The sequence below is a fragment of the Fulmarus glacialis genome, unplaced genomic scaffold (genome assembly GCF_000690835.1).
Source record: "Fulmarus glacialis isolate BGI_N327 unplaced genomic scaffold, ASM69083v1 scaffold9410, whole genome shotgun sequence".
Lineage (NCBI taxonomy): Eukaryota > Metazoa > Chordata > Aves > Procellariiformes > Procellariidae > Fulmarus > Fulmarus glacialis.
This window is the reverse complement of record NW_009187093.1, coordinates 17,894-30,441: the sequence shown is the minus strand read 5'-3', so window position 1 is coordinate 30,441 and position 12,548 is coordinate 17,894. Positions and strand designations below refer to the sequence as shown.

General features: G+C 36.7%; 1 protein-coding gene across 1 annotated transcript in view; it reads right to left on the bottom strand.

Annotated features, from left to right (window-relative positions):
• The window catches only part of SEC63 (SEC63 homolog (S. cerevisiae)), a 56,227-nt gene that overhangs the window by 31,780 nt on the left and 11,899 nt on the right, over positions 1-12,548 (bottom strand). Inside the window, exons 3-8 of the mRNA XM_009573884.1 lie at positions 12,182-12,281; positions 11,174-11,288; positions 7,367-7,479; positions 4,691-4,752; positions 1,014-1,072; positions 216-266 (exon numbers count right to left, since the gene is read on the bottom strand). Of these exons, the coding sequence (XP_009572179.1) occupies positions 216-266; positions 1,014-1,072; positions 4,691-4,752; positions 7,367-7,479; positions 11,174-11,288; positions 12,182-12,281 (500 nt within the window). The remainder of the gene's footprint in view (positions 1-215; positions 267-1,013; positions 1,073-4,690; positions 4,753-7,366; positions 7,480-11,173; positions 11,289-12,181; positions 12,282-12,548) is intronic.

Here is a 12,548-nt window from a genome sequence, read left to right as displayed (position 1 = left end):
TTCCCTACAGCCCTCTCTCCATCGTGGCACTGCATTTTTTTGGAAACTCTACAGCAGCTACACTTTTTCCATAATAAAAGAAAACACCCACATTAAAAAAAAAGTTCACTCACGCTCTCTCTCCATGAAAGGCAAGAATGAGCAACTCTATATCTAAGACAGCTTTGTTTAGAGCTTGGTTGCAGAGGGTAGAATATTAATCAGATAACACTTACCACAACAACTGGAAGAATAACCATAAATGCTAATCCGTATACAAGCAAAACCTAGAGAAAAATTATGAAACATAGTGTATTAGACACTTCAATTACTTAATACCACTCTTGTTTAATCTTTATTCTAAAATACAGTCAAGTAGTATTACCACAAGCCTACTACAAATTAATGCAAGCTTATTGCATAATACCTACCATTATTTCTGAAGAACAACTTACAAGTAATATAATCAGTTGGGTAGGGTTTAAATAAGGAGTATCAGTTTAGTGTAAGTAATCTTTTAAATCATCCAGGCATTGTCTCAGGTGGGTTTCTTTAATAATTAAAGAGTTGGCAGCTAAACTGTGATGCAGTAGACAGAGATGATTACCACATTAAAAGACATCAAGCGGGTAAGCCAATACCTTGCAGCAACAAATGCAACAGAAAGAACATTTAGACACTGTATGATTACAGCATCACTAGCAAACCAAAAATGGAACTACAGAAATCCAGCAAACAGTTCTACACGTGTTTCCTTGCAACAAACACACACTTTGTAGCAGGGGTGATCACAGTACAACTTCATAATCATTGCAATGAAATCCTTCCAAGCATATTAATACTTTACTCTCAAAGGTTAGGTTTAAGCTGCTCTAACACTTTTCACTCCTGAAATTTGCTTCAAAGATGCGCATTTGGACCAAAGTATTATTAACTACATGTTTTGACCAAAATGTGCAGTATTAAGCACAAACGTTTTAAGGTAAACACTTGAAAGTTCATCTTAAAATCTTGAGCTAAGTAAGCTGACTCACCAAAATTGAATTTTTCTGATCCACAATCCAAGCTGGCAAAGCTATACCGAAGCTTGTAGCTGTAGGATGAAAGAAAAGAAATTCACTATAAATTATTAAGGAATTGGTCTCGAGTCACATTAAGTCTAACAAACAAACAAAAAACCCCAACAAAACCACCAACCCACAAAAAAAGCCTCATGTTTATCACTTCAATAAGCAAAATTCTAACAAATTTAGCAAAATCAAAAAACAAATTAGAAATACACTCAAGCGTGCAATAAAATAGTAAGACTTAAATGCAACATCTGAAATACCAAAGATTTCAGCTTAACATATTGCTGTCAAATAGATATGCAATATTTATTAATATATAAAAAGATAGAGAAAGATTTCACAGATAGAAAGATTTATGAGCTTTGCCTTGCAGAATTTTCAGCAGTTTAAATACATATAGATCAGTAAATTCATGAACCGCAAGAAAACTGTTAGAGCAAATGAATTCTATGGAAAAAGTTTTATTAGTTTGTAACTTTAGGAAAGTGTTCTAAGCTGTAAATTGTAAGAACAAAACCCTCTGCCAGTTCAAATTTCTCTGTGATTGGTTAGAAAGAGAAAGGAACACTTTTCAATTCAAGAGGAGTTAGACTGCAGAAAATAGAAGACGTGATTCTCTAACAGTAACATCTGCAGTACACAGATCTGAATACAGAACAGTATAAAATAGCTTGTCTTCAGACACTTCAGCGGTAATAAATTGAACTTCACAAACACTACCTATCCCAACACTAGACGTTCTAGGAAACCAAGAAAAGGGAAGAGGGGGGGTGGGCGTGGGGGGGAAGACTTTACACATTTCTACGGCCTGCTTAAAAAAAACAAAACCAAAAAAATGTGTTTTCCTCAGTACTAGCAGGTATCAATAAGGAGTATTGCCTTACATAAAGACACACTAGGATCCCCTATGTACTTAGATACTATTCTGATACTGCCTCCAACAGATTATGACAGCCATCAATTCAGACAACCAGGTATTATGCACAAGCCTAATGTGACTTCTATGTAGTTAAGTTGGAAACTACTACTTGTTGAGACTCAAACAACTGACCAGCTTGACCATATCTCAAGCTTAGAGTTCAACAGAATAACACCCAGTGAATTTACCACATTAAGTTATAGGAAATTCCCTGCTCTGGAGAAGAGTCTGGAGACGCTTCCCCACCTCTTAATGGTTACGGATTTTTAGAAGAATCTACTAAAAATGTAACGTGTCTTTTACTGGTGGTATCAATTTCACAATATTTTTGACCTTTAGGATAGTAGGTTCAAACTGTTACAGGAACAGAAGTAGTTCAGTACAAAGCTCTTTCTTTTCTGGTCTGAGAGTCTCTTTGCCCCCATCCATGCTCGCTGAGCTGAAGCACTAAGAAATATCAAGGGGAAATAGCCTACTAAAACTGCCTTACATTATTACAAGCATATCTTTTTACTCTCCAGGTCCCCTCACCCGCTTTTAAACACTCTCCAAATGATTTTGCACATTCAGTATTTTACTTCTAGTAAAGGAGCAAGTCATGCCAAAGACAAAATCTTGTTTGCCTGCCTCTAACCTCCATGCTGCTTCAGTTGGATAGAAGAGAATACTCCTTGCTGTTCCTTTGTGCTGGGCACAGAGGGTGGGATGTACCTCATCTAACTTGGTTAGATATGTCTAACACCAGCTGTCCTTCATCTCATCCCAGAATATACCTCTATAAGGGACTGTCTCCATTCTTTGACTACACAGAACTAAAAAACCAGAGCACATAGCTTGGATACAGATTTTTTTTAAACTACGGGTGTATAAATGAAGAGAAGATGAATTTCACTAAATTAGAAAGCTCCTCACACTTCAGTGTAGAACAAGGGTACAGAATAGAGGATGGGAGAGTGAAAATTTCAGGCTTCTTCCCACCCTTCAGACGAAGCAACGGTGAAAGACCTAGAAGCAAAGCAGAGAACTCCAATCCCACTGTAGTCTGAGTTAGGATTCAGAAGAGCAGGAGGCTTCACACTCACAGTACGAACTGCTGCCCTACTAAAGAATCATTTCGCCCTTCGGGAATCCAGAGTCCCTTAAGTTTGTGAAAGCGATCTCTGAGCCAACCGCACAAAGATCTTCATGCCTTTAAATTCTCAGCTTTTGGCTGAGTTTTCTTTTGAAGTCACAGCTTCAGGTCCATTCAAGGACACTGACATACTGCCTAACTTGAAATCCTATGCCTTGGCAACACTAAGTTAGCAGCTTGTGGATGCAAAAAAGTTTAGTATCAGGAAAGGTCCTAGGAAAGCTATTCGTGCATACACCAGACTAAAATTTACAGTACCATTTTGCTGATATCGTGACAGCATTTCTGAAGCAAGATATTATTTGTATTTTGCAGAAAGAGGGACAGAGTCCTCCTATTTGCCTGTCTAGGAAACCTAGAGAAGCTAGGAGCTGAAAGACATTTGCTATGCTATGAAACAAAGTGGTTAAAGAAACTGAACCACCACCTTAGCCCATCAGAAATGCCTTTGTCAGACTGTGATTTAGTTGGCACAGTTGTTTTTTTGAAGGGAGAGGGAAGATTGTTTCTTTGAAACACTGGTTCAGGGTCTGAGGGGTGTTTTCCCTTTTAAAACTGATTTCCCATGTTGGATGGATATAATTCAGAAGAAGAATTTCCAGCGCAGAGTTCCCTCGTGTCATCCAGTAACAACTAAGTTACAAATTCCATTTACTACTTCCAAGCTGGCCTTACGTCCTTCCATGTAGATATGTAGTATAACTTAGTCCTGCAAACTGCAGGGCATCAACAAGCAGAGATCTACAGAGGCCTGTCCTAACAGATAGCAGATTTCCTTTTTGCTTGTAATAAGTATCAGAAGCAGCTAGAAATATACGGTATTCTTCCTCACAACTAGTCCACTTAAACAATGGTGACAAAGATGTTTTACAAGTGACTCACGCAACTGCAAATGGGGAGGGGGGGGGAATCTATTAACTTTCAGCCTTAAATTGTTTTAGTTTGGATCATCTACTGTAAAACTTTAATACACATCATCAGGATAATTTCCATGTAGGTATCTGTCCAGGAACAATCTATCAGCATAGGGATAATCACCAGGACTCCTCAAGATGAAGGTGGCATAGAGCTACCCTCAAACATTTGCTTCCAGCAAATGGAAGGCAGATGTGTATACAGTGTATACAGTATTTATTTAAATACATACATATCCTCATGTACATCACTTCAAAGTGTGTTTATTGCATTATGGCTAGTTAATTTTTCAACACACATTTATAGTATCTGATCATAAATACTAAGAATGTTTAAAATTGACAAATTTCTGATGAGTATTATTCTATTTTTCACTTACACCTCCTTTTAATATTGGCAAGTTTCTCTAGATACTTACTGAAGCTGACTAATTAAAAAAATACCCTTCTCTTTTTGCCCCCCAATAAGAAGTTTGAGAAATGTGAAAGCAAACTCTTTCCTGCCCTTCCCTCCCATCACCATCCCAGAGCCAGTTTCACAAGCAAAGAACTGATCGGATGCATTGCTTCAAATCATAGGAAAAAGTTATTCTATACACAGTAAGATCTCAGTGCTTCTCAAATTATCATCTCAACGCACAGAAATTACAGGACTTCTGTCATTCATAATTGTTACCTTGTGGTCCATCTGGATTACCAAATTCTTCCCAATTTTTTCGTGATTCTTCATCAGTTAAGCTAGTTTCAAAAAGAGAGATTAAGTTAATACAGAAGTAGTAATCTAAATCATTAACATACAGAAACTTTCAAATGTGGCAGTTATACTATCCTTCAGAGATGGTTTGGCAAACTAAACAGCTTCTGCTATTGTTTGTATGAAATCTGATATGAAACAACACTGCTGTATTCCTTTATGATACACAGGTGAATTCTTTTAGCACCCTGACAGCAAAAGAAATCAGACACAGAAGGTGCACCCTCGTACAGGAGACGGAACAATCACATCTCCCTTTCATGAGAGTGACTGCATACCCCATCCGCAAAGAGCACGTTTCAATGCCAGGTTACAGTACAGCAAATTTTGAAAGAAAACAAAGGTTGAAAACATTAACTGTTTTTTTAAAGGAAGGTGAATATGCAAGATGAGTTGATAGCAGAAGTTGTCCATATGGGCTTTAAATTCTCTTATTCTAGACTTTCAGCCTTTGATGGCATGTGTGTGTTTGGTTGTTTTTTCCTGGAACTCCCTAGTTTCATATTTAAGAGGAAAGAAATAAATTAAGACATCACCTCCTAAATCTTACAATTTCTATGCCTGTTCTGTAATGACAGTTTCTTGGCAATAATATACCACCTCAAACAGAATCCCTGTTACTAGAAGGAAGAATGCTGCTTTAAGAAACAGACCACGCATTCACTATACGTGAAGATTTTGTCTCACAGGAGAAAGCCAGTGAATGAGTCAGAGAACTCTTCGTCATTTCTAAGTTTCACATTTGTTAACAGACTCATTGAATGGGTAGCTTTCATATTCTTTCAAGACAGCGTGGCTAAGGAACTTCCCCATCATTTACTTCAAGATATGCTCTGCCACAGCCCTTGCACTAGCATTTGAAGTATCAAACTGTATCACCAAGTATTTGAGTGCTAGCTTGCAAAGCAAAGAAGTGAGATGTTTCAGGAGTTCAGAAAGCAATGCAGAATATCCTATTGAAGAGACTTTCATAGTGATGCAGATATGTTTAAGCAGAAAGTATGATTTCAAAACTGCTCAAGCGAGCATGGTGTTGGTTCTCCTCCTCACCTCACCCCAAACAGGACTTTCAAACAGTCAGTAAGGTCAACCACACAGACAACTGACTTAAAAGCAGAAATCACCAACTTGCTAGGTTCTCTGATGATGTGACTGACCCAATAAACCCCTACAATGGAAGAAGGCTCAGAGGGGATGGGCAAGGGCGATGTGCCATGAAGCTCAGACTGACCACAGCAACTCACCACAGCTGTTGCAAAGCAGCTAACTCTGTCTCAACACAAAGGGGACCAGAGGGTGGTCTTTGTTTTAGATAAACACCTATCAACACCTGAGCAGATCAAGGGTAGTGTAAACATTTCTCCTTCATTAAAAAAGTATGAATGTCTCCTCAAGTTTGCAAGAGCAGCATGGGGGGAATGCATACCTGGCTCAGCCCAACATAGAGTATAAGAACTAGACAACTAGCAAAAGAATTTTGAAGAAAACAACAGGCTTGGGCTGGCTTCAATCCACACATGCCTTCCCAGCACTGTGAGAGGGAGCTTATTAGAGAGACCGGTAATGGGAATCATTTTGGTATTGTGATTGAACTGTGTATTGAAATTGCTATATTTTGCTAAGCCTAACTTACAAAATACACTGAAAACACAATACAAATGTATCACTCCACTAAATCAGAAATCCTGTGTAACATCAACTGTCTTCAGTTAAGCAAATTTGATATTAAACATTACATGCTCCACACGTGGAATATCTAAGAGAACCCAGTCAGAGAGTATTGGACTCAGAGATGATCATTTGGAGTAGAAAAGAATATAAAGCTGGATTAACATTTCATGTATGAACAGCATTACAAAACCTGAACTCACATCTTGATTATGGAAAAATTCAATAAAAAGGGATTTCCTTTATACCGAATTCTAGTATTACACATCACCTCTCAGACCAGAAAAAAAAAAAGCTATAAGCAGAGCTAAGGCCAAAAAACACTCTGGAGGAAAAGAGGATACAAGGATTCAGCTTTTAAGAACTACATAGATAATATGAAACAGTCACTGAGTGAAAAATCAGGACTTGCAAGGCATGTGCAAATGAAAAGGGACATGGGGGAGCTGAGAGAAAACTGAGTCAGAACCAGAATGAAACATCTTTGTCACTAGATGGGAACAGAGTTAAAATACTGTCTCTTACTCTTCGGCTTTATCACCAGGTGAAATGAACAGTATATTTATTTTCTAAGCAACGCTTCAGAATTGCTGCGACAGGGTTGGTTGGTTAAAAACCACAAGACCCATTTTGTTCTTTGTCGTCTTTAAAATTTAGTATGTATCGCACTGGAAACACTTTTCCTAGCTGACATGGAAGTTTAATACAAAGACCTAACACCTTACAGTATTCTGACAGTTGCTAAACAATTAAGTTATCCTTCCTAACTTGTACAGAGGAAGTATGCACTGAACTGAGACATGTTTTGACTTTTGTTACATATCCGAAAACATTTTCCCTGGCTGCTTAGGTCATCCCTGCTATTACCTTGGAGGTCTCCCTCCCCATAATATCAAGTTCCCATTTTTTGCAGGTAAAAAAGAAACTTACGCTGCATAGGCCTTAGCAATCCTCATGAACATAACTTCATCTCCTCCTTTATCTGGATGGTATTTTAGCGATAGTGCACGGTACTGTTTCTTAATTTCCGATATACTTGCTCCCTGAAAAAGGAAAGTTTTGAGTTATTAATAAAATTCCTTAAATCAAATCTATATCTATTTTCTGAAGCACATTGTGTAGTATTTCTCTGAACCATTCATTGAACTAAAGAATTATGTTCTAATATGATATGGTCATGAAATTACATATGCCTTTCATGGAAATGATTATTTTTCTAGTAACATTTTTATAACCATTACATTTTTAAAACAAGTTAGAAGTCATAGTCTAACAAAAAGACATTCATATGGCTGGGTATTGGGGTTTTTTCTGGATTACCTTATTCACCCATCCATAGGAAAAAAAAAAGTAAGGCTGCCTTATCCGTTTGACAAATCTTATCTTTTCCTAAACATATTCATGAATACGAAGAATTCTCACTTGCAATATTCTTCTATTTAAGCAAAGAGTTCATAGATCATATATGATGGTTCACTTGCAGCTTGTAGGCAGAAATAAATCTGTCAGTCACCAGGAACAGTGGATTGCCTTGCCGCTTAAGAATGCCTTTGACTAGAATCATCCTACCCATAAATTATTTCAAACTTCTTGAATAAAGGGAATACATTACCTATAGCTGAGAAAGAGATCGATTTTTATTCAACTACAGCACGTTGTTAAATGCCACCAACACAATCCCCTGTGCATTAACTTTCAGGTTGGACTGTGAACTTCACTATTCAAGAAAACCCACAAAACTTTATAGTAAGCGCAGATAAAGTTTTTCTAGTAAGCTATCTTCTAAGTTTCACAGAACCATTTCCATAGGGCTCTTCAACATTTTGTGGTAGAGAAGCCCAGCATGCTGACCTTAACTGCACAATAAACACACAGGAAGTTATTTAAAGATGATGATACTGTTTCAATAAATTTAAACCAGAAATTAAACTATCCTGAGGCTTCAGCTGCTGTTACTTTATCTCTCTTTATACAATGTGTCTATTATTTTCCAACACTATTTTTCAGCAGCATGCCTGCCTCATTTAATGCACAGGATGAATTTACTCCATAATAAGTTAGACTTCAAGTAAAAACAGCCGTTTGAAGGCTAGATGAAGAATGCCAGATGAGTAGCAGAAGCTGGAAGTGGAGAAAAAAAAAATCAGGTTGCTGGAGAAGGGTTTTCATGCCTCACATGAATGCTGCCCATAAAAAAAATCCTCGTTTTTTCCTCTCTCTGCCACAGAGGTTGCATGTGATCCCTGATAAGCTGATGACAAACTTTTCCATCTATCATTAATTGCTTACTCCTCATTTTCAAAAGCTAGGCTACGAAGGTTAGGCCTGACTTACAGAAATGCTTAGCAGCCTAGGACAGTTGGTGTCAGTCAACACTCTGCTTGGAACACAGCGCTTCCCTACATTAACTACGTACAAAAACAATTAAGGCCCCAATTGTCTTACTTAAAGAATCCAAAATTATAACCAGTTTTGAGCTTCATCTTTCTGCCTTGGATCCCACCTGTAAAATGGCAGTAAGGATACTTACTCATTAAATCAGTAATACTATCTGAGTGCCTTACGTATTAGTGAATTTAAGCGATGCGCTCCAAAAAGAGCTATTCTATGTTCAAAACAAGTGCTGATATTTTATATTAAATAAGGCGCATGTACATTATCTGACTTTGTCCACACTGTGGTTCTCCTCTGGAGGAAAAAGCCTCTTGTTATAAGATGATATGCTAACATAAGATTAAAATAAAAAAAAAATCTTGGCCACAGGGTGAATGTAAAGAAACAAATGACTTATTGTGTGCCAAAACTTTCAAGTGCTTGTCCGCAACTCCTTTTTTTTTTTTTTTTTTTTTTCCTTAAGTTTGGGGGTTTTTGGTTTTTTAAAAGCAACATTTCCATTATCTAACAACACTTCAACATCTGTATCACTTCAACATCAGCAGGGCTGGCAACGACTCTAAAGGTTCCACTTGAGCGGTAACAGAAGAAAGCTGTTAACTTTCACGTAGTCCAAACTGGAAGTTTTTCAAGGGGATTTAACAGACATCATCTGATAGCACAGAAACACAAAAACCAAACACGCTCTGAAATCTTGGGCTCTATTTTGAGCCCTACTTCAACTGCTCTATCTTCACACCCATCTCTTCACCCTCCTTGTAACATCTCTGTTTTAATTCAACTTGTCCTTACCACAATATGCTCCATCCCTCTACCAGTTCTCAGAGCATTCTAGTATTGGTTTCTTTGCCTGGATAAGTTGCACGTGTCTTGTGCATGTGTACAAGTTTTCATTAATAAACATTAAGTTACAGTTCACTCCGTACATACCTTTTTCCCCTCAGGGTTGTTACTTGTAGAAATTTGCCAAAGATGACAAAAGAAAATCCTCTGATGACCTAATCCCTAGCCCCATTTGCTTAACCAAAGTTAACCCAGATAGATGAACTTTTAAACTGCATGGTTCCAACAGATACCATTCAATAGCAAAAGTTTATCTTGTTGCTGTGCGTCAGCCAGAGAAAGCAAGTCAGCAGTCAGTCATTCACAAAGGAAGCGAGCAGAGGTTGAATTTAAGTAACTTGCCTCCGCACACGACAGGCAGGTCTTGTTCTACCTGTCTAGCTAGAAACATAACTACTTATCTGCTATAATTGCTTTCTTAGCATAGAAAAGCAGTACCAGTGATGCCTACCCTTATCCTGACAAGCCACATTGCTAATGGCAAGAGGTGTATTTGTTAATGTTCATACACATATTAAGCTCTCCCACACTAACAATATACATCAAGTTTAACCAAAACAGGTGCATTCAAAGTTCTTCCATATTCTTGTGCTAAGCTGTATCCACAGTGTATTTCCTTAGACTGGAAAGTAAAACATACCTCAGACTTCAGAGCTGAAAAGATGACTCTACTGTTATTCAAAAGAGGAGCTTTGTACCAGGAAATACTTACCATAAGCAGAGAATTTGCTCGAGGTACTGTGGTTAAGATGAAGAAAAGAGTTTGACAAGACTAAGTAAGAGTTTAAGAGATGTCCAGAAGGTCTATTTGTCTCCTCAGGATATATAACTTTTTATATCCATTTTGAATCAGACCTTCAATATAAATAAAGCACTGCATCTGTTTCCTAGATAAACACTACGTCTTTTTTTTCCAGTTTAATAAACCAATTGGCTGGTATCACTATTTAGAATTTGTTGTTTGCATTCACAGATGCAACTGAGATTCAAGGTAACCTTTACTACATCAAAATGTGCATCACCAACACACCTTTCATTTACAAGAGAAATATTGCTGTACAACAACTGTAAATCATATGAATCCACATTCTTGTTTATTCAGCGGCATCCCTAAAAATGGCTATTGAGAGGATTTTCACAGGGCATACAAAAGAGAGTAACTTTTTTGTTTCCCTGTACCAAGGGAGAAAAACAACATCAGGGTAAGATTCAAAATACATAAAAAATACCCCACCTCACTATATTAAGAAAGTAACTAGAATTTTGAAGGAGTTAGATACAAAAGTTATAAATTAGTACAGGTATAGGTAAAGAATATCTAACGACTGACTTTACAATATGCAGCAGCAACTTTCAGATGCCAAAAAAACCCAAAACCACTAGATACATTCACTAAAATTAACTTATTTTGTTTAAAAAAACCCAAGTCTTAAATTTGACATCTAGATATAGAATATACAGTTATAGTAGTACAGACTAGTGAAAGATGCTACTACTTACAGGGTCCAAATGTAAAACCTCGTAAGGGTTGTATTCTTGATACTCTCTGTCCGTTTTGGAAACTTTGTATGCAAGAAACAAAAATAATGCCCAGCCAGCAAGGAGGACTATTTTCCTGTTTGGAAGAAAGAATTTTTAAAATGAACAAGTCCACTAGCTCTAGCATAATTCTACAAATAACATAAGAAGCCATTTGATATTAGTCCTCAAGAAACAATATTAAAATAGCAAGAAACATTAAAGCCATTTTAAAGCAGGTATGAGTATTTCTGTTATAATACCACCTTTGATACAGATGAGACAGCTGCTCTGATTTCTAATTAATTTCTCTTCTCATTTTTTTTTCTGGTTTTTTTTTTTTTTAAAAAAAAAAAAACAAAAGCAAGCCACTATCAACAAAGACTCTTTCCATTCTTTAACTGTCTGTCCTCAGCGGGTATACAATAGTATTTCCTATTTTTAAAGGATGACTTTAACCTGATCCCAGACAAAGTCAATGTTAAAAAAAAAAAAACAAAAAGCTGAAACAGAGGCATAACAAAGAGCAAAATATTTTGAGGGTGGAAGTAATAACTGAAAGATATAAACCCATCAGCTCCAAACATACGAATTATTACTGTCATATATTTGAATATAAATGTTTACATATTAAATATTTAAATCAAAAGACATCACTAGCACTACTAATTTCAGTGAGGGAGGATTACTTTTTGGAACAAATAAATGCATTGTTTACTTATTTATTAGTGCTGAGGTTCACTGGTTTCATTTAGCAGATATTTTATAAAGGACAAACAGCATCCATCTTGATTTCAAGCCCTACTAGATAATAACGATTAACTATTAATTATTCAAATATAGCAGACTGCAAATGTCTCTTCCGTGACACAAAAGCCATTATTATATAACTAATTCCAGCTGCTTTGACTACCAAAAAAATATATTTTTATAAAAATAAAAATGTAGGAATTGCTTTAATGGAAAGTCATGCAAATGAAATGTACGTACTTTACTGTAGGAATTATGTTTTGTTGTGGTTTTAACAGTCGCAAACGATACCACAAGCATCTTCCATATACATTTCTTATATTCTTTAATCGAATTTGCTCTATAAAAATAAAGAGAAAGATTGTGAGTAACCAATCTGACAAAAAGCAAAACAGCAAACACGCTCACTTCATCCTGGATTAGGCAGTACAAGGTCAGTTGGAGGACTAACAAAAGGTCCAGCAATATTGGCGGAAAGAATGTTTTTTATCCATTTAAGTGACAATGCACATCCATAAACATAAGAAGTTGTTCAGATTATTCTCCGCTACCTAAAAACAATCCATCCTATTTTCCACATGCCACATAGCAACCATCACTTGTGAAC